The sequence below is a fragment of the Vanellus vanellus genome, assembly GCF_965231255.1.
Source record: "Vanellus vanellus genome assembly, chromosome: 1".
Lineage (NCBI taxonomy): Eukaryota > Metazoa > Chordata > Aves > Charadriiformes > Charadriidae > Vanellus > Vanellus vanellus.
This window is the reverse complement of record NC_138905.1, coordinates 185321169-185340066: the sequence shown is the minus strand read 5'-3', so window position 1 is coordinate 185340066 and position 18898 is coordinate 185321169. Positions and strand designations below refer to the sequence as shown.

Sequence of the window (18898 nt, the reverse complement as noted above, 5' to 3'; positions counted from 1 at the left end):
CTTCTGTCTCTCTCCCACCCCTCCACTCCATCAACCCCATCACAAGCGAGGGAGTAGCAAATAAGCTTTTCTACCCCTGCTTACAGACCTGTGGCCACCCCCCTTTCCTATGTATATATAAATACACCTATTTAAAAGCAAATCTTTTTGATCGTTTTTAGAAAGAACAACCACTGCCGCCGATTTTTTATTATTGTTATTATTTTTATTATCCTTTGTACATCTGCGGGGAATGAAGGATCGGGAACGCTTCGCCTGCCCGGAGGAGAAGATCTTTTGCAAATTTTCTCATTTTTGAAATCCTCCCACTGCCGAAGTTGGACAGCCGAAGTAACTGCGAGGGGACTGCAAGCACGGCAGGCGCTTGCTGAAACGCTGCCGAAGCTGCTTCCCCCCCCCGTCCCCCCCCTCTCCTCCGCCTCCGGCCCCCCCGATTGCTCCCTCCCTCTGAGCTACATGGTCCATTTGCTGCCTCTCATCCTGTGTCTCTGCAGATGTTTTAGAGCAACAGGTTCAGGAACTTAAAATATAGGGGTGGGGAGAAAGAAGGCAAAGAAAAAAAAAAAGAGAGAGAGAGCCGACGGAGGAGGAGGAAGAACAGACCCAGCGCAGGAGGCAGAGAGGCAGAGAAGACGGGGACAACGCTGGTCTCCGCTGCAGCTGCTGCCACCCCCACCCCTGCTCGGGGATGTACCTTTCCATTTGTTGCTTCTTCCTCTGCTGGGCTCCCGCCCTGTCGCTGAAGAACCTGAATTACTCGGTGCCGGAGGAGCAGGGAGCGGGCACGGTCATCGGGAACATCGGCCGCGATGCGCGGCTGGCGGCGGGCGCGGCGGGAGGCGGGATGCTGCCCGCGGAGCGGGGCGCTCCCGGTGGCGGCCCCGGCGGCGGCCGCGGTCCCAAGTCCACCTTCCGAGTGCTGGAGAACTCGGCCCCGCACCTCCTGGACGTGGACGGGGAGAGCGGGCTGCTCTACACCAAGCAGCGCATCGACCGCGAGGCGCTGTGCCGGCGCAGCGCCAAGTGCCAGCTATCCCTCGAGGTGTTCGCCAACGACCAGGAGATCTGCATGATCAAGGTGGAGATCCAGGACCTGAACGACAATGCACCGTCGTTCCCCTCTGACCAGGTGGACATGGACATCTCAGAAAATGCTGCGCCGGGCACCCGCTTCCCCCTCACTAGTGCCCACGACCCGGATGCCGGGGACAACGGGCTGCGCACCTACCTGCTCACTCGGGACGACTACGGCCTCTTCTCCCTCGATGTGAAGTCCCGTGGCGATGGCACAAAGTTTCCAGAACTGGTCATTCAGAAGCCATTAGACCGTGAGGAGCAGAGCCACCACACCCTGGTGCTGACGGCACTGGATGGCGGTGACCCACCACGCTCGGGCACGGTGCAGATCAATGTGCGCCTCATTGACTCCAATGACAACAGCCCTGTCTTTGAGGCAGCCTCCTACGTGGTAGAGCTGCCGGAGAATGCTCCACTGGGCACTGCCGTCATCGACCTTAATGCCACCGATGCTGATGAGGGTACCAACGGAGAGGTGCTCTACTCCTTCAGTGGCTATGCACCCGAGCGCGTCCGTGACCTGTTTAGCATCGACCCGCAGAGTGGCCTCATCCGTGTCAAGGGCAACTTGGACTATGAGGAGAGCGGCCTCATTGAGATCGATGTCCAGGCTCGGGACCTAGGGCCCAATCCCATCCCTGCTCACTGCAAGGTCACCGTCCGCCTCATCGACCGGAACGACAATGCACCCACTATTGGCTTTGTCTCCGTTCGCCAAGGAGCACTGAGTGAGGCTGCCCCACCAGGCACTGTCATTGCCCTGGTGCGGGTCACCGACCGTGACTCGGGCAAGAATGGGCAGCTCCAGTGCCGGGTGCTGGGCGGTGGTGGCGGGCCCGGAGCTGTCCCTTTCACCCTGGAGGAGAACTATGATAACTTCTACACTGTGGTCACTGACCGGCCCCTGGACCGTGAGGCACAGGACGAGTACAATGTGACCATCGTGGCACGGGACGGGGGCAACCCCCCGCTCAACTCCACCAAGTCATTTTCCGTCCGGATCCTTGATGAGAATGACAACCCACCCCGCTTCAGCAAGAACCTCTATGTGTTACAGGTGCCCGAGAACAATATCCCTGGAGAGTACCTGGGCTCTGTCTTGGCCCAGGACCCTGACCTGGGCCAAAATGGGACAGTATCTTACTCCATTCTGCCGGGGCATGTGGGCGATGTCTCCATCTACACCTATGTCTCCGTCAACCCCACCAATGGTGCTATCTACGCCCTGAGGAGCTTCAACTACGAGCAGACAAAGCACTTTGAGTTTCGCGTGCTGGCCAAAGACTCTGGCTCACCCCACCGTGAAAGCAATGCCACGGTGCGCATCACCGTGCTCGATGTCAACGACAATGCACCTCTCATCGTCCTGCCTGCCCTCATCAATGACACTGCTGAGTTGCAGGTGCCACGCAATGCTGGGGTGGGCTATCCCGTGGGCACCGTCCGTGCCCTGGACAGTGACTTTGGGGAAAGCGGGCGCCTAACGTACGAGATTGTGGAAGGCAATGAGGAGCACCTCTTTGAGATGGACCCCACTAGCGGTGAGATACGCACCTTGCACCCCTACTGGGAGGAGCTCAGCCCTGTGGCTGAACTGGTGGTAAAAGTCAGTGACCATGGCAAGCCCAGCCTCTCCGCAGTGGCCAAGCTCATTGTCAGGGCCTTGGCGGGGCCCCTGCCCGAGGCTGGCGAGCCGCAGGTGAATGGCGAGCAGCATCGGCGACCACACTGGGACTTGTCGCTGCCCCTGATCGTGACGCTGAGCACTGTCTCCATCATCTTGCTGGCTGCCATGATCACTATTGCCGTGAAGTGCAAGCGAGAGAACAAGGAGATCCGCACCTATAATTGTCGCATTGCCGAGTATAGCCACCCTCAGCTGGGAGGAGGGGGAGGCAGTGGCGGGGGAGGAGGAGGCAGTGGCAGTGGAGGGGGCAAGGGCAAGAAGAAGAAGATCAGCAAGAATGACATTATGCTGGTGCCCAGTGAGGGCGAGGACAGCCGGGGCCCCCTCAATGTCATGAACGTGGTGAGCAGCCCATCCTTGGCCACCTCACCCATGTACTTTGACTACCAGACCCGCCTGCCCCTCAGCTCTCCCAGGTCTGAGGTGATGTACCTGAAGCCCGCCTCCAACAACCTGACTGTACCCCAGGGACATGTGGGCTGCCACACCAGCTTCACAGGGCAAGGGACTAACGCCAGCGAGGCTCCCCCGAGCCGGATGTCCATAATTCAGGTAGGAGACTTTTAGAATACCCTGGACCTCACTTTAGACGCTGGTTTAACTTTACCTTTTGTCTGCAGTGAAATCTGCTGTAAGGCACCACTGAAGGGATCAACACAAGTCACTAAAGAGAGGTGGACTTAATGAAAGTGGAACCAGACCACATCTGGTGGGTCTGGTTCTGCTGTCACTCTGGTGTTTCCCGTGTGATTCAAAAGTGAATGCCCACTGAAACAGAGTTACGGCAGTGCAAAAGAGATGCATGCGAGAGTGCAGGCAGGCGTTTAGTACGTTTGGGGCACATTGGGGTATTTTCCCAGAGGATCATCAGACAGAGGTGGGCGCTTCCAGGGGTTTCACTTCGTTTTGGTTTGGGGTGGAGAAGGGGGAGGGCATTTCTGAAGCAGTCTTATCATCTGCAGTAAATAACAGGACGTGGGAGAAACTCTACACACTGAGGACATCTATTGCAACAGTGTATTATAGCCCTCCAATCCTGTATGTAAATATGAGCTATATTTCCAAGATGTATGTTTTTAATTTTTTTAATTTCCTTCTTTAGAATATATACACATAAATATTTATTTTTTTGATGCAGAACAGTATCATTGGGACCCCGTTGCCTCCTCCTCTCCCCATAAACAACCAAACCTTCAGCGTTGAAAATCCTGCTTAGTCAAATAGAAAGAAAATGTATGTGGTGATTCCCTCCTACTCCCAAATGTAAAAAACCCTCACATCCTGTCATAAAACAGCAAACCGACTAGTCAGTTTTCCAGTAGCCTGAGTCAATATTGATGATTGCTTTATAGCGAAAGACTTACATGCTCTGTCTTCTACCAAAGCTCATTTAGAAATTACAGCTGGGCTGCATTCTGCTGCCAGTTATATCCACACTGTCCTCTACCGACTTCGGTGAGTGTGAGAAATGGCAGAATTTGGACCATTGGATATAGGGTGCTAATCAAAGAATGACTTAATTTTTAGCAGGTAGTTTAAAGTCCAAACTCGGAAGATGTATTCCAGAGCAGTGAACTCTCAGAGTGAAGGTGAGGGCAGAATTTGGCTCCAGTTGATTTAATTTAAAGTATTACTTCATGATTAATGCAGCTTAATGTTCAAATACTACAGGTATGTTCCAAAGTGATTTTTAACACTTGGATTGAAAGCAGGCTCTGGATAATGACTATTAAATATATTTGAAATGTCATATCTGTTTTATCCTGTGCTTCTCCTAATATGCTGTTCTGAGTCATAGGGGAATGAGCTGAGTGTATCAGAAGTGACACAGACTCATTTTGTGTGTGCAGCTAGTGGGGAAGAACTTGCACTGTAGACACTTGATGTACCAAAAGAAAATTCATAATACCTTTGAGTTATCACACCCTGCGGTCGGTGAACACCGAATGTTCTAGTTGCCAGCTGCATCTAATGTTTTAAACCAAATAGAAGTGGCCATCGGTAATTGGCAGGTTAAGTAGCCAAAATTCCAGTAACCGATGGCCTATAAATTGAACATTTATAACTGGGGAAGAAAAAAAAAGAAAAAAGGCCGTCTGTACAAGGTCACTGGGAACTAATCCTCAACCCACTATTGAGTTGTGTCACAGAAACAATTTCATTTTATGCCTATCATGAATTTGTGTTGCTATCAATTAGGTGAGTGGAGCAATACTTAAAATCTGAAATTGATTTTAACAAAAAGTGACACTTCAGGAAAGAGTTTAGGTTAGGGCATAACCGGAGATAATTTGATTTATAATTCATGCTTTAAAAAACAAATAACTTTCAATGACACTTGTTTAAGTAATGTCAACTTTTTACTGTAAAATGGAGTTGTCAGAATGCTAAAAAAAAAAGAACACATTTTTTTTCCTACTGACAAGTGTAATAGTTACTAAAAGACAGACAATTATACTTTCCTACAACCATGTAATGTCTATATAAAGCAATTAATTCATGTATTGATGCTACTGAGTAGTAAAGATTCAATTGTAGTGTAAAATCCCTATGGAAAATATGACTCCTTTTTTTACAGTGTTCACTGTATAATATCAATATTTTTTTTTTTTTTCCTGAGATCTATATAAAGCTAAAAGAGGAATTTCCTCCCTTAAAAAGGTGTGTTGTGGTTTCTATAACAGTTTTTGTTATGACAACTGTGGGAATGTTAACCGTAACTCCTCATAGCACATACTGGTTTATCTAATACAGTTTTTGCTTTCCCTGAACATCTACACAGAGTGTTTTGGATGTTTAGATGGTCCATCCAGTAGATTAGGAAACATTCATTTTTCCCTAGTGAACAACCTGTTCAAACATACTTATTGATACTATGTTTTGTAGTTGTATTGACAAAACAAATACACAGTATGAAACAGAGTAGTCGGTTTCTATTTAGGAAAGACCCAGACTTAAAGTAGCTAGATGAGAAAATCTGATACTCTTTACTGTAAATTTGCATTACTAAAATACATTTTATATTCTCCATCTCCACATCCCTGGAGTAAATTTTATATAAAATTTGCTTTTAGAATGGTGATACTACTTTGTGTCTGGTCCTGTACTTCTGCCTCATGTAAAATTCAAACTGCGAACTTGGGGAGAAATAGTAAAGGATCTCTAGTAAAGCCCTCTCTCTGGATCTACTATATCCTTAGTCACTCCAGGAAACCTGTGTCTGGAAAGGCAAATTGCACAGTTAGGAATCAAAGGCATAGCCAGTGGAAAAAAAAAAAAAAAAAAAGATACAGGATCCAAACAGCTGCTTTATCATCTTCTTTCATTAGTCAATTCAGAAAAGCAGTTTTCTTCGTTACCTCAGTAAAGAAAAGCTAAACAATTGTGTAAGTGTTCTCTAGTGAATATTCACTTCAGTTTTTCCAGATATATTGCTGAGCCACAATAATCTCACACTATATAATGCATACAATGGAACTGATTTTCTTCACTCTCATTTTCTCGGCAAGTGTTTAATGGCAGAATTCACTAGCAGGAACCTGTTATTAAAACTTTATGTTTTTATGTATATATATGTACATACTTATATATCCATGTATATATATACATACTAAATATTATATTATTACTTAGAACATCCAAACAAGTCTATAAATATTTAAAATCAAATAAATAATTTATTTCTCAGTAAGATCTAAATTTTCTCACTCTTATTAGGCATGCATAACACTTTTTTTGCTTTGCAGTAAGAGCTAGTAAAGTCCACAGGCTTTATGATTCCCTTATTTCTCATGAATAGTATTTTATTCTACAGATAACCCGATCTATATCCATGAATATCTGTGGAGTAAAGTGTTACTTAGTGACTATGGGCTTCAGACTGACCCAAAATGACCAGCAGTTGAAGAAAATATTGCCCGATATGTGTAAGAGTGGTGTAATCTTACCTCTCTTTAAGTCACTTCTGTTATACATTAGTCACACGGTTTAACAACTTGTGTGTACTCACTACTTTGTAGCATTCAGCTATGTGCCATGGTTGCATGTGTTACTTATATGAATCAATGAACATCTTCAGTGTCATAAAAATTAAATAATTTAAACAAGTATACATATATATGTATAAAATTGTGGACGGATAGCCCAGGATGCAGTATACCTCCAGCTTTTATTTGGCGCAAGTGTTTAGGGCCCCTGAAAATAGGCCATTTGTGATTTGATGCGCACATGAGGTTGATGTGGATGAAGAACAGTGTTTAGTAACGTACTGGGAAGTCAGAACAGCTACACTTCATCATGTTTCATTGCTTATACCTTTGGCAATCATATTCTGAACATACTTTAGAAACAGTGCTTTCAAATGCAAGTCAGTTAAAAATATTTAAATATAGGCCAGTGCTATACAATTCTCATCGCCAGATTCAAAATTCCATGTGACCTTTGAAACACTTAAGGTCCAACCTATTCATTTTTATCTGGGAGAAAAAAGAGGAAAGCAGGAGAGAATGGAAACTCTATGTGGCTGAAAGATTCTTGTTCACTCTAGACCATAAAGGCTACTGGGAAAATTCTGCTCATCTCATTCTGGTGAGTAAATCACGCTGACCTACTCACCTGACTAAAAAAACCAAGATTTTGCTTTATTTTGAGGAGCAGACATTAGAAAAAGAAACAACACATGCAAACATAAACATATGTGTTCATATCTCTTCTGCCAAAAAGTTCTGAGTTAATCAGTTTGCCTTTCCCTGGGTGAACAAGTCACAATTTCTTCTTGCAGGTTTCCAATAGGTAAAAAAGTGGATGGATAAAGGGAAACAAATAGTTTCTTTAAAGAAATAAGTTCTAGAAATAGATTCCTCAAAGTGACACAACAGTAGTGTAGAAAACTATCTACTTATGCAAGGGGTGTTGATCATCCTACCGATTATTTATTATCATACTCGTGGTGCAACATGGAGGAGTCTGTAAATGTACCGGGAATGAGACGGGAGTGAATAAAGGAAACGGTGGTCACAGCTTTTGCTAAACGACAGCTAAAAAAAGAGTGACTGTGTTGCAAGTAGCGCGCAAGATGGGAATCACCGCAGCTGCTGTATTAGGCAGTCCTGTAGCATTTTAATATAAAGTACAGATCATTCTTAATATTTCAGGCACCCGATGTTTATGATGTGTCAACAGATTACTGTCAAGTCCCAGTGCAGCTTCATTGCCAGGTGTCTAGTAGTACTTAAGAAGACAGTCTTCAGGGCAAATAAAAACCATAAGCTATATTAGTGCTGCTCTGTCTTTAGATATACTATTCCAGACTTTACTTTGGGAAATTTCAACTCAGAAATTTCAAGACTGCAAAAAGCAGTCTTCGGCTGCTGCAGTATAAGGAGAAGCAGATTTCCTTACAGAAGTTCCATTCGTTCTCAGTGGTTTTTATTCCTATCTGAAAACAGAGGTATTCATTTTTTATTTCTATATCTTCTACTGAAAATGAGGAATATTATTCTTTCTCACAAGAGCTAGGTAAGAGTTAACATTTTGCGCCAAGAGGGTACCGGGGCAGTTCTACACATTGGCAAGTTTGCAGATTTGTAGTCTATAATTCTCAAAATTTCACAGCTGCATATTCTGGGGCTGTATCTAAGGACACGAGATTGTCATCTGATGAAACTTCAGAACTACCTGAATAAGATGCATTATGGTATTTTTTACAGTGTTTTACAAGGTTAGAAGTCTTACAAAATAACTCCTGTGAGTGTTTGCATTGTGTAAATACAGTCTGCAGGTAACATGATTTTGTGTTACGTCATTCTGTAGCTTTAGATTTACTTATTCAATGAAGTCAATATCAGAGTTGTCTGTGCAAGAATTTCAGGACAAGAGCTTTTCTGTATTTTAATGAAACATTATTTCGTTATTCATCAAGATACGCTACATAGTATTGTGACACAAAGTACATATATTTTAGGACCAGGTCTGGCAACATACTGCTCACTATGGCATCTTCCCTGGCTGCTGAAATAAGCAGAGGAAGCAGAATTGGGCTCCTGTTTTGTGATCAAGACCACCTGCTCTGGTCTTGATCTTGAGCTCCTTGCCAGTATTGTTTATAGCAAGATTATTTCAAAAGGATCATTCCAGATATATAGGTCCATATGAGATCTAAAGAGCTTTCCAAGATTAAATGATGTAATATAGAACAATAAACATAACAGAGAAAAAGACAATTTAAGTCTGAAGTAGAATATTGACATTATGAAAAAGAAAATGACATTGCCAGAACAGAAATTCTCATTAACCAATAAATTCAGAATAATAATGTCTCTGTAGAACTTGCTGTTTTATAAAGTATAAGAGTGGAAGGAAGTTAGTGCAGTTGAAATAAATGACATGAAGCAAGTCATACAGCATTTACTGGATCACAGCTCTCAAAGGCTCTGAAAGTTGTCTGTGCTTTCCTCATCTCGGTGTTCCCTGTCACTGCCTAATCTTAAATGGGAAAGTTCACATAAATTGGTGATTACCAGTGCAAATTCAGTGACTGATCCTTTGAAGAGTTATCTTTTAACAACAGATTTGATCAGGTTTCTGTTATCCTTAGCCATGTTGATGGAAAGGCCTGTTCTTACTCATATTTCCGTCAATAGCATAATTTTGACTTCATCAATGATTTCAGTGGTTCAAGAGTAAATTGTGACTAAGAGCCTTACAGAGTGCAGCTAAGAATAGTGTGATTGGGTCCTTTATTTTTAGATTTAATCTTTTTTTTGTGATGTTTTCTTACAGCTTCTTTGCAAACAATTAAGGAGACTGGAATTTAGATGATTTTGTAACTATGATGTGAACTGTAATGTAGTCAGGTGTGCAGCTGAAACAAGAAAGCAAAGACTTCATTGAACATTTTGCTAAACATATATTTTCATGTTTTCATATATTTTTGAAAGCGTACATAATATAACATTATTCTTAAAATCCAGCAAATACTGTTACATGGAATATTATCGTTAGATACATGTAATATATTCACAAATATCACTTGGTATTAAGAAAGCATAGATATAACCTGGCTTCTCTAATGAGGCAAAAATGTCATTAAAAAAATAATTTCTTCCCAAGTCACAACATTTGTCTGTAAACCAGTTGGGATTTTGTTTTCAAATGAAAAAAAATTTTTTTTTTCTTTTTCCCCCAGCATTTTTTCTTCCTTTTCACTATCTTCCTCCCCAGGTAACATCAACATACTGGGTAATATTTACCGATACGTTTTTAAAGATCCTGCTTGATTTCTCTTTCTTTCGCTATTTCTATAAAAGTTAAAATGCTTAGTCAAATTAGTTTTAGGTTTCGCTATGCAAGACACTCATTCTACATATAAAATGTATGTATGTGAGCTGTTGTTTTCTTTCTGAAGAAAACATGTAGGATGGATGGCAGAGGTCTTGACATTCCTCTTCAAGACGGAGGAGTGCCTGCACGTATAAAGAAAAGATATTTTGACACTAGTAGTAGTATTTTCCAACTGGTAAGAATTTTCTGTGAAAAGAACTTAAACAATGATTTGTTGACCGGAGCAGAAATACAGCTCTGTTTTTATCTTTAAAAGTATAGAAGCAATCCTTTGATGTCAAAAGGTCAGAGTAGAGCAGTTGGGACAAATTTTTGCAGCAGATAGCCTGAGAGCTACTTTCAATTGTATCTTTACTTCAACTGTAAGAAGAGAAGTAGTGAAATTAATGCTAAAGGGTTCAGAGATACGGGAAACAAGTGAAAGTCTCAGGGGACTGCAGGCTCTTACCTAAATAGAAGAGAAGAAAAAAAAAAAAAAAAGAAAAAGAAAAAGGCATTAGGAAGAGAGTGGCAAAATGATTTTGGGGAAAAGTTCCTCGAGTTTAAGTGTTTCATTTGCTATGTTTTTAAGAAGAAGATTAACTGGTTGTTGCTGCTTTTGCTGATATGGTGAGATGAAATGGAGTAGTGTACAGCCTGCCATAAATCTTAGCCAGAGTGAATTCTGAGCCCTAGGAATATATTTGTCAGGGTCTTATGCTTTTTTTTTTTTTTTTTTTTTTAACAGAAGAAGATTCTGGATTAATTACTGTAAATCCTATGAGAAAGAAAAAAGAGATAAATTATGAAGCATTTTAGATAAAATACTCAGTATTAAGTACTGCATTCAAGAACAAGCAAATTCATATGAATGTCCCTGTTAATTAGGATATTAGTCAGTGCTTTAAATAACCTCCTTGAGCAGTCATATATTTTCTAGCTAAATCCCAAAGGCTGCTGATACAATTCCTACTTATTAAGGTCACACAAGAAGCATCTCTTTCTTCTACTGAATTGATTCCACTAGTTAGCGTTGTAACCTGTAGAGAAAGGATAGCATAAGATCAATTCATCTCTCACTTGCTTGAGATGAGAAAATAGCTCCTTTTTTGGTGATGTGTCTTCAAAATTGAGGAGTCCCTCTACATACAAAGACATTAGTGCACAGTTTCAGCCAATCATTAGTGTCACTTGTACAGGACAGCATAAAGATCAATGTGCATCTCACTCGTGCAGTGAGGTGCTATCTCCTCTCTCAGCCCCCATGACAATCAGTCCCATGCTGATCTATTTTCAATTTAGTACGCTATAAGCGATCTGGGCAAGTAAAATCTTTCAAGTGAACAGTATTTTATTTTAGCCACGGACCTTTCTGCTGGCTTTGTGATGTGTGTATCAGATCAGAGTTCCTCTGGTTCATAAAGTACTTTTACCCATAATAGAAAAGTTTTTAATCGCATCCTGTTCCCTGCTGCGTGGTTGCGTGCTGCAGTCTCCATGGCACGCCAAAGGAGGACTCTAAAAGGGAAAGGAAAAGCCTTGTTACAAGATACAAATGCAGAGTTTCAGCTGCGTGGGTGGGACCTCTGATCGATGCATTGTAAATTCTTGCAGTGATAGACATGCGAAATTAGTTTCAGGCAGTGTTTCAGACCATCTATTGATATATGTGTGACACGCTTGTATTTGCCTGTACTAGTTCTAGTGACACTATGATTACTGGTATTTGCAGTCCTTGCCCTGGAACACTTCCAGGCAGTTTTATTGTATTGAAATGGCTCTTACAGTTCATTGAGCATCCAGCATAACACTGCTGAATATGATTGGCGCGTTTGCATATATTTATTCAAAAAAAAATCAGGCAGTTAAACTGCATAATTATGGGAAAACGAATCATAACAATAAAAGACCATTTAAGTTAACAAGCTTTGTGATCAAAGGATAAATACAGGTTGGATAAATGAGACTCTAGATGTAACTAATCTACATAAATAGGCTTTGGTCTGATTAGGGGAAAGGAATATATTAAAATAATCTAAAGGTATTTAAAAAACATTTTACTTCAGTACTTTTATAACATCTAGTTCATCATATCTTTAACATTTCTACTCAATAAAAATAGCTGTGTTTAGTGATAAACTACTTTTATATGTTATATGTTTTTATTTCTTGATTAACAATGTTTACGGCGCAAAGAAACATTAAACTAACACAACTGAAGTAACATCATGAGTTTTCATTCCAGTTTGAACGCGTCATGTGTCAAAAACCTTAAAAAAAATTTAATGTCTTAATTTCAAAATTTTTAATGTTGCAATGTTTTTTGATTGATTTTTAATTAAAGAAAAACATTAAAGGGAACATTTAAAGGACAATTTCTTGTTTACTGTCTTTATCAGCAGAGAGCAGCCTTTGTAGTGTTTGAAAGCTGGTGCATTAAAAATCAATTTCAAGTCTTCAAAGCTATAAACTCTTGCTTGCTTTGTAGATATATACTGTTTTTAAAATCATTGGAAGCACACTTGACAACTGAATTAAAAACAAAAGGTAAATAATGGCTTCATCAAAATTTGAAGGATTTTAATGTATTTTTAATAATAGCTAGGGATTTTTTAGAGAGCAGACATGTGAATCACAATTTGTAGCTTTTAAATGCATAATTTGTTCCTAAAGAGAGTTGTACGTATTCTTTTATTAATAGAGTTTTCTTTCAAACTTCTGTTGGTATTATTCTGTTGTTTTTAATGAATGCCATGATTCAAACACAGAACATGTCAGTCAGTTTCTTTACTTACTATATTTCTGTCTCGTTCTTTACTGATTGCTAAGCAACCGCTTATGGTTAAGATTGTTTAGCTACAACTCAGTTAAAAAAAAAAAAAAAAAAGGTGAGCTGAAGTGGGCTAAACACGTTTTCATTAATTCCTAATGAAAAGATTTAAATTCTATAAAAATTTAAAGGTGAAAAAAAGAAAAGAATATTGTTTTAGTAGCGCACCTCAGGTTCAGCACTTGGGCTTCGTTCCTACCAGTACTGAGGAAAAGACTGCTTTTTCACAAATCTACAAAGAGCAGGATCATGTACTTAACCAGCGCATAAGTAATTTCGAGGCCTATGGAAACTAACTTATCTGTGTATAATTGTGTTAGTATTATGTCTTTCAAGGCATGGTCCTTAAAACACTTATTCAGTGAATATTTTAATTTAGGTCAATAGCACCACGGAGTTAAACAGATCGTTTACAGGAATGGAGTTGTTGATGTGCGCAAGCATGTGCAGAATTCAGCCCAGAATCTGTGAGCCTGTGTTAGCTGAACTGCTCCCTGTTGCTTCTCTCCTTTGCTTTAAAAACTCTGCAAAGCTGCAAAAGCCGTTCGTTTCACTTAGCCTCCAACTGCATTCTGTAGTACTCTATTGAGATAGTCCTGATGTCTGAATATTTGATATTTTTACTTTTTCGCATAGATGCGCGTAATTTGATATGCAGATTTGAAGATCATAAAAACAATCCTGCTTTGATGATCGTGAGCAAGATTATCCAGCCACAGCTGTAAAGTACCAAGTGTGTTCTTTTCTGATCTCTTCATCATTTCAGTGGATCAAATGGCAATGAGAATATAGTGGAATTTAGAATGCTTGGGAAATAATGAATTTAAAAGCCTTTTAAAAATGGCAACCAGAAAGCCTTAGAAACTCTTTAGTTTTCCAGACTATATGTCAGATGATATAACTATGTGTATGAACGCGTATGTGGAGAAACATAGGTAAGAGAGCAGCATGGATTAAAAAAAAAAACAACTATCTAGCTGGATAAAAGATGTTATTAAAGTCCAACGTGCATGTCATGTTTTTTTGGATATTGTTATGATCTGTACATTGTTGCGTAGCAGTATTTTGGAAGATGCTGTCAATCTGCACCTTTTGCTGCAACCTAGAAAGCGTCAGGTTTAGAGACAAATGCTGTTGTCATTTTTTTTCCTGAGGCAAAAGTATAGGTAAGGAGGGACCTTATTTTCCACTTCATGGTGGAAGTTATACATCTTGCTTAAAACCATGTATCCCGCTGTCAGAGTTCAGGATTGAGAGTAATGATGAAAAGGAGGTTGAAGTCATGTGACACATGAGAACGATCAGCACTCACTTGCTTCCATCAACTGTGTTAGGTATTAAAAAGCACATGATGATTTGCATCTCATAGCTCCGAGGCAAGGAACGTGTCAGTCAGCTTTGTAGCCATCGGGTGAAAAAGAGAGGAAAACAGAATGTTTTACGTTATTTCTTTCAATGCATAGTCTTCATTTTGTCTAAATCTGTAAATGCATTTTGTCTGTTTAAACCACCTGTAGCTTCTTTTCAGGCTGAACAGGATATAGTATTGCAAGGGGCAGAATTAACTGGATGAATTTATTTTATTATTTATTCATTGGCCACCATATATATGATCTTTCCCAACAGTATGCGTCTCATTATCGCAATAATGCGATTGTAATGAAATAATAGTTCCTTCAAGCGTGAAATAACTCATTTTAAGTACTTTCCTGTGCTCATTTGTTTCGAACAGGCTTCCAGAATTTTGAAGAAAACTTTAATTTCAGTTCGTTTAAAATATATGTAGACCACACACACTCTTTTCTTCATCCCCGATACTGACAAAGCAACCTTAGGAACGGGTATTTAGATTTCCAGATTTTGACCTACTTGTTAGTCTACTTTACTTGCATGAAAGTAAAGCAAGGGAAAGCTGTTTCTATTAAGCAAATGTAAGCTTCAGGAATTTTGGTTAGTATTGGCAAAGATCTTTAGATAAAGATAAATTGCTTGCAGGCACGCTGCTCTTGCTGATACCAGTAAATGAGGAAAGAGGTGTACATGTTGAATAGCCATAGGGGGAGATGAGTTTACTTAAAGGAAAGGTTTTATTCTGATTTAAATTTTGAGTCATAGGTTTTCTATAGTATTTTATAATAAAGACAATTACATTGTAATTTGGGTTAGAATGCATGCCCAGTTCCCCATCTCAGAACCCAATTTGTTACTACCTGTGGCTATTTCTATTAAAAAAAGAAACATAATTACTATGAGTCTCAGCAGTCTAAGAGTAAATTTTTGCAATTACAATACCTCCCTTGGGCAGATGTGTGAAAATGGCAGATTAATTTCTGCCAGTATCTGTCTATTCCTTGCACATTCTTAAGGTTGCTGGTAGCTTGGATTATCATTATGTTGGTGCTGTTTGTTATGCTGTGGTTAAGGTCAAAGCAGCAATGCTATTATAAATCTTTAGGAACAGGGCTCTGTCCCTTGGAAAGTCTCTGTGCTGAGGTTTGATACACAAGGTCCTAGGAGTAAGATCCTAGCTCTATTTTCATGGAAAGTGAATGAGTTTGTTCTTGATCTTAGCATATTTTAGAAGGGCATTTTTTTACTTTATTACTTTATGCCTGAGAAGATTTAAACAAAAAAAAGACAACAAACCCAAGTTTACTCATTCTTAGCAATTTATGGTGAAGCTAATTAAGTTGCATGTAAACTGAAGGCCACCCAGTAGTCCCTTAGTATTGTATGGCTTTTGTTTTATTCCCAATGGCACGATGGTGTGTTTATTTAGAAAGAACCACCAGTAAGTTAAGATGGCCCTGAAATTATGTAAATGAATAACTTTCTATGGAAGTAATCTAATTCATCTCCTAATGAGTTTTTCTACCCGAAAACAAGTTTTGAGGGCATATGTATAGAAGAACTGCATGCAAAGGCATTGTCCTGGAGGTTACTCTCTGCAGCTAAGCACTTAACTCCATGTTGAATTCCAGTGATGTTGGAAGTTGGTGTGGCTTCATGTGGGCTCATGATCCACCTGCAGGGAGCAGCATTAGTCTGTGTTACACATTATCCAATTTGAATATTCAGGAAGAGCAGTATGAGCAATCTTAACAAGATATTTTTTCCCCTTTGCATGAGTTTTTGTCTGGAATTTCTTGCACTGTACCTGTCGTATTTTCATTTCCTTTCCTATTTTGAAAGAGATTTCCCCTGACACACATTTCTTCTGAATGTTAGCTTGGGGACTTTTGTGATGTGAACTTTATTTAGAGAATGTTGCATTAACTATTTTCTTTAAAAGTTCATGACTAAAACCAGTAAATAAAAACCTCTAAGTATATATGCATCTTCCAGTTGATGTTGCATGCTTTCTCTTTGAAAAAGGTGCTTATGTGCTGGGTGAGCATCCTGCTAATTAGATACAGAGGCAAAGCCATAATTTAATCACTGTGTTCTAACTAGCCCTTCAGTCAAATATTAGCATTCATGTTCAGTCTCTCTATCCCTGGTGAAACTTGCAGCAGCAGTGTCCTAGATGTTGACAAACCAACACTGGTTTGGAACACAAAGATGACTTTTCCTAATCCTGGAATCTTTGCAGAGAATGTTTCTTATGTAGATCTTCCTTATCTTAACAGCAAAATCTGATTTCAGACTCTCGATATGGCAAGCTGTAATGAGAGTGGTAATCCAGAACTTTTTTTTTTTTTTTTTTTTCCCAGGCTGTTATGAATTTACCAGTACAAGTCAGCCCTCAAATACCTGAGTTTATAAATTACCTGTGGAGATCCCTAGATAAGTGGGTGTGGTGCTCAAGACAAGGTGATCCTATCGAGAAAGATAACCATTTTTTTCACTTTTTCTGAATCAACCTAATATAGAGACCTGTATGAAGACATTGTAGTAGGTTAACACTGAATTGACAGAGTTGTGGATGGTTATACAAAGCCCTATAGCCAAACGGCCTTATTTTTTTCTGTCCAAGCCTACTTGACCACTGCTACTATATTCATGGTGCATTCGATCAAACTTTCCGTTTTATGAGGTACCTCATCATAGGCACATGACTGTTATGGCTTTAAAATATATTTAGGGACAGAACCTCTTGCTAAATTTGTGCAAGCCTAAATTATTTATCTTATGTCACAAATAATAAATCAACTCATCACCATTTTACAGTTGAAAATCTCCTTGCACAGGCATGTGAGGCTGTAAAGTTTGATGATCTACTATTCTGTCATAAATTCAGCCATTATTTTGGCAGCATATTTAGTGATGTGTCTTTTTCTAGTGCTAAGAGGAAATAATTATGCCAAGGTATTTGTGTGAAAGTAGGGCTTTGTATCCTGTCACAAATTGTTTATAGAATACCTTGTTGGGGATTTTTAACAAAATGTTGAAATAAATAGTTGCGTGACTAAAATAAGCAATTAGACAGAAGGCAATATTATAAGTTTTAACATCTGTGATTTTCTTCCTGCTTCCTAAGGAATTTAAGTGAATCATTGCTTTTCTGGGGAAGGATTTTAGGATGAGGAAGGGGATAGCTTGCAGCTTTAAAGGAGAGGAGGTGATCTAGATTTACCTCTGTTGTTCTGATCGTCACCTAAGAAGAAAGTTTCGGAGTTCCTCTTTATGTGTGTTTTCTGTGCAGGCAGCGTGGCTTCAGAATCAAGTCCTGCTTTATCTTCGTTGCTAATTTTTTTCACTCTGTAGAGAAAAAACACAGAACCGGAGTCTTGTGCCACATAGAGTGTTTGCGGCCTAGCTAATCACCTTTCCCCGTCACTGCCATTACAAATCTGTTTCAATGCTGTCCATAGAGAAGACCATATGCCGGGATAAAGGAATATTATGTTTAAGAGTTTATTCTCATTTTCTATCACTATTGTAATCTTCTTCCTGCTCCTTTGCAGCTTTCTTCAGCATACAACATATGTATCTGTGGGAATGTAGCACGCTATGTAAAGACTCCCTTATCCCCTAATTGAAGTAAGCAGACTGATCCAAGGGCTATTGAAACCAATTTGAAAACATCCATTGATTTCAGTGGACCTCAGGTCATGGCTTGAGGGAGTTTTATTGTTGCCTTTAGTGAGATGGACAGAAGAAGGTAAACATAGTGGATAGATGTTAACACAAACTTAACAGATTTAAAATATCCAGTGTCTCTGTTTCCCCTTACTAAATATTGTGAGTACAAAACAATTTGTCAGTGTTAAAAGGCCATAATTTGATCTCCTTCTCCACCATATAGTACTGCAGTGTTTGTAAGCTTTTATCTGTTTAGAAAACATTTGTGATATGTTGCTCTTAGAAACAGGAAAACAGCAGTGGTAAGAATAGGACAAATTCTACAACACTTACTGGCTTCACTGGGAATTCCTGCTGAGTAAGAGCTTTCAGATGTATCTCAAAATTAAAAATAAAATGCCAGGAGCTCACAATTGCACTGTAGAATCTGCGTGCGTGACAGAAAGAAAGGAAAAATAAAGTTCTGTCTTCCATACAAAAAAAAGGGTTCTAAACACAAGGAGAGAAAAATATTTTTGAAATTATAACAAATAATTTGATCATGTCCTTGAATTTCAAGGCACTGTTTTTGAAGTTTCCTTCTAATTTTAATGTCTTAATTTCCAGACTTCATATTTAACATGTAGATTGGAATGAAAAAAAAACAAAACAAAACCAAACCCAACAACCTAATGCTACCAAAGATACACTCCCAAATGTATTGTTATTTTGAGGTCATGGTATGATATTCTTAGAATAAGCTGGATGTTGTGATAAGTGCAGATTTCATTCTAGTTAGCTAACTGTAGTTGAGTCTGTTATGGAGTAAACATAATATCTGTTAGGAATACTGAGGTAGACTCAACATGGTGGAAGCCATAGATAAAAGGTGCATTAAAGCGTTTCAAATTCAATCATTAGGTTTCATTGCACCCATCTGCTACCAGAAAATATAATTGGCAACTTGATTCATTGACCTT

General features: G+C 39.8%; 1 protein-coding gene across 1 annotated transcript in view; it reads left to right on the top strand.

Moving 5' to 3' along the window:
- Positions 1–544: 544 nt before the first annotated feature.
- Positions 545–18898, top strand: part of PCDH17 (protocadherin 17) — a gene marked incomplete at its 3' end in the record, with an annotated part of 86288 nt that continues 67934 nt past the window's right edge. The window contains exon 1 of the mRNA XM_082494870.1: positions 545–3316. Within this exon, the coding sequence (XP_082350996.1) occupies positions 689–3316 (2628 nt within the window). The 5' untranslated portion in view covers positions 545–688. The remainder of the gene's footprint in view (positions 3317–18898) is intronic.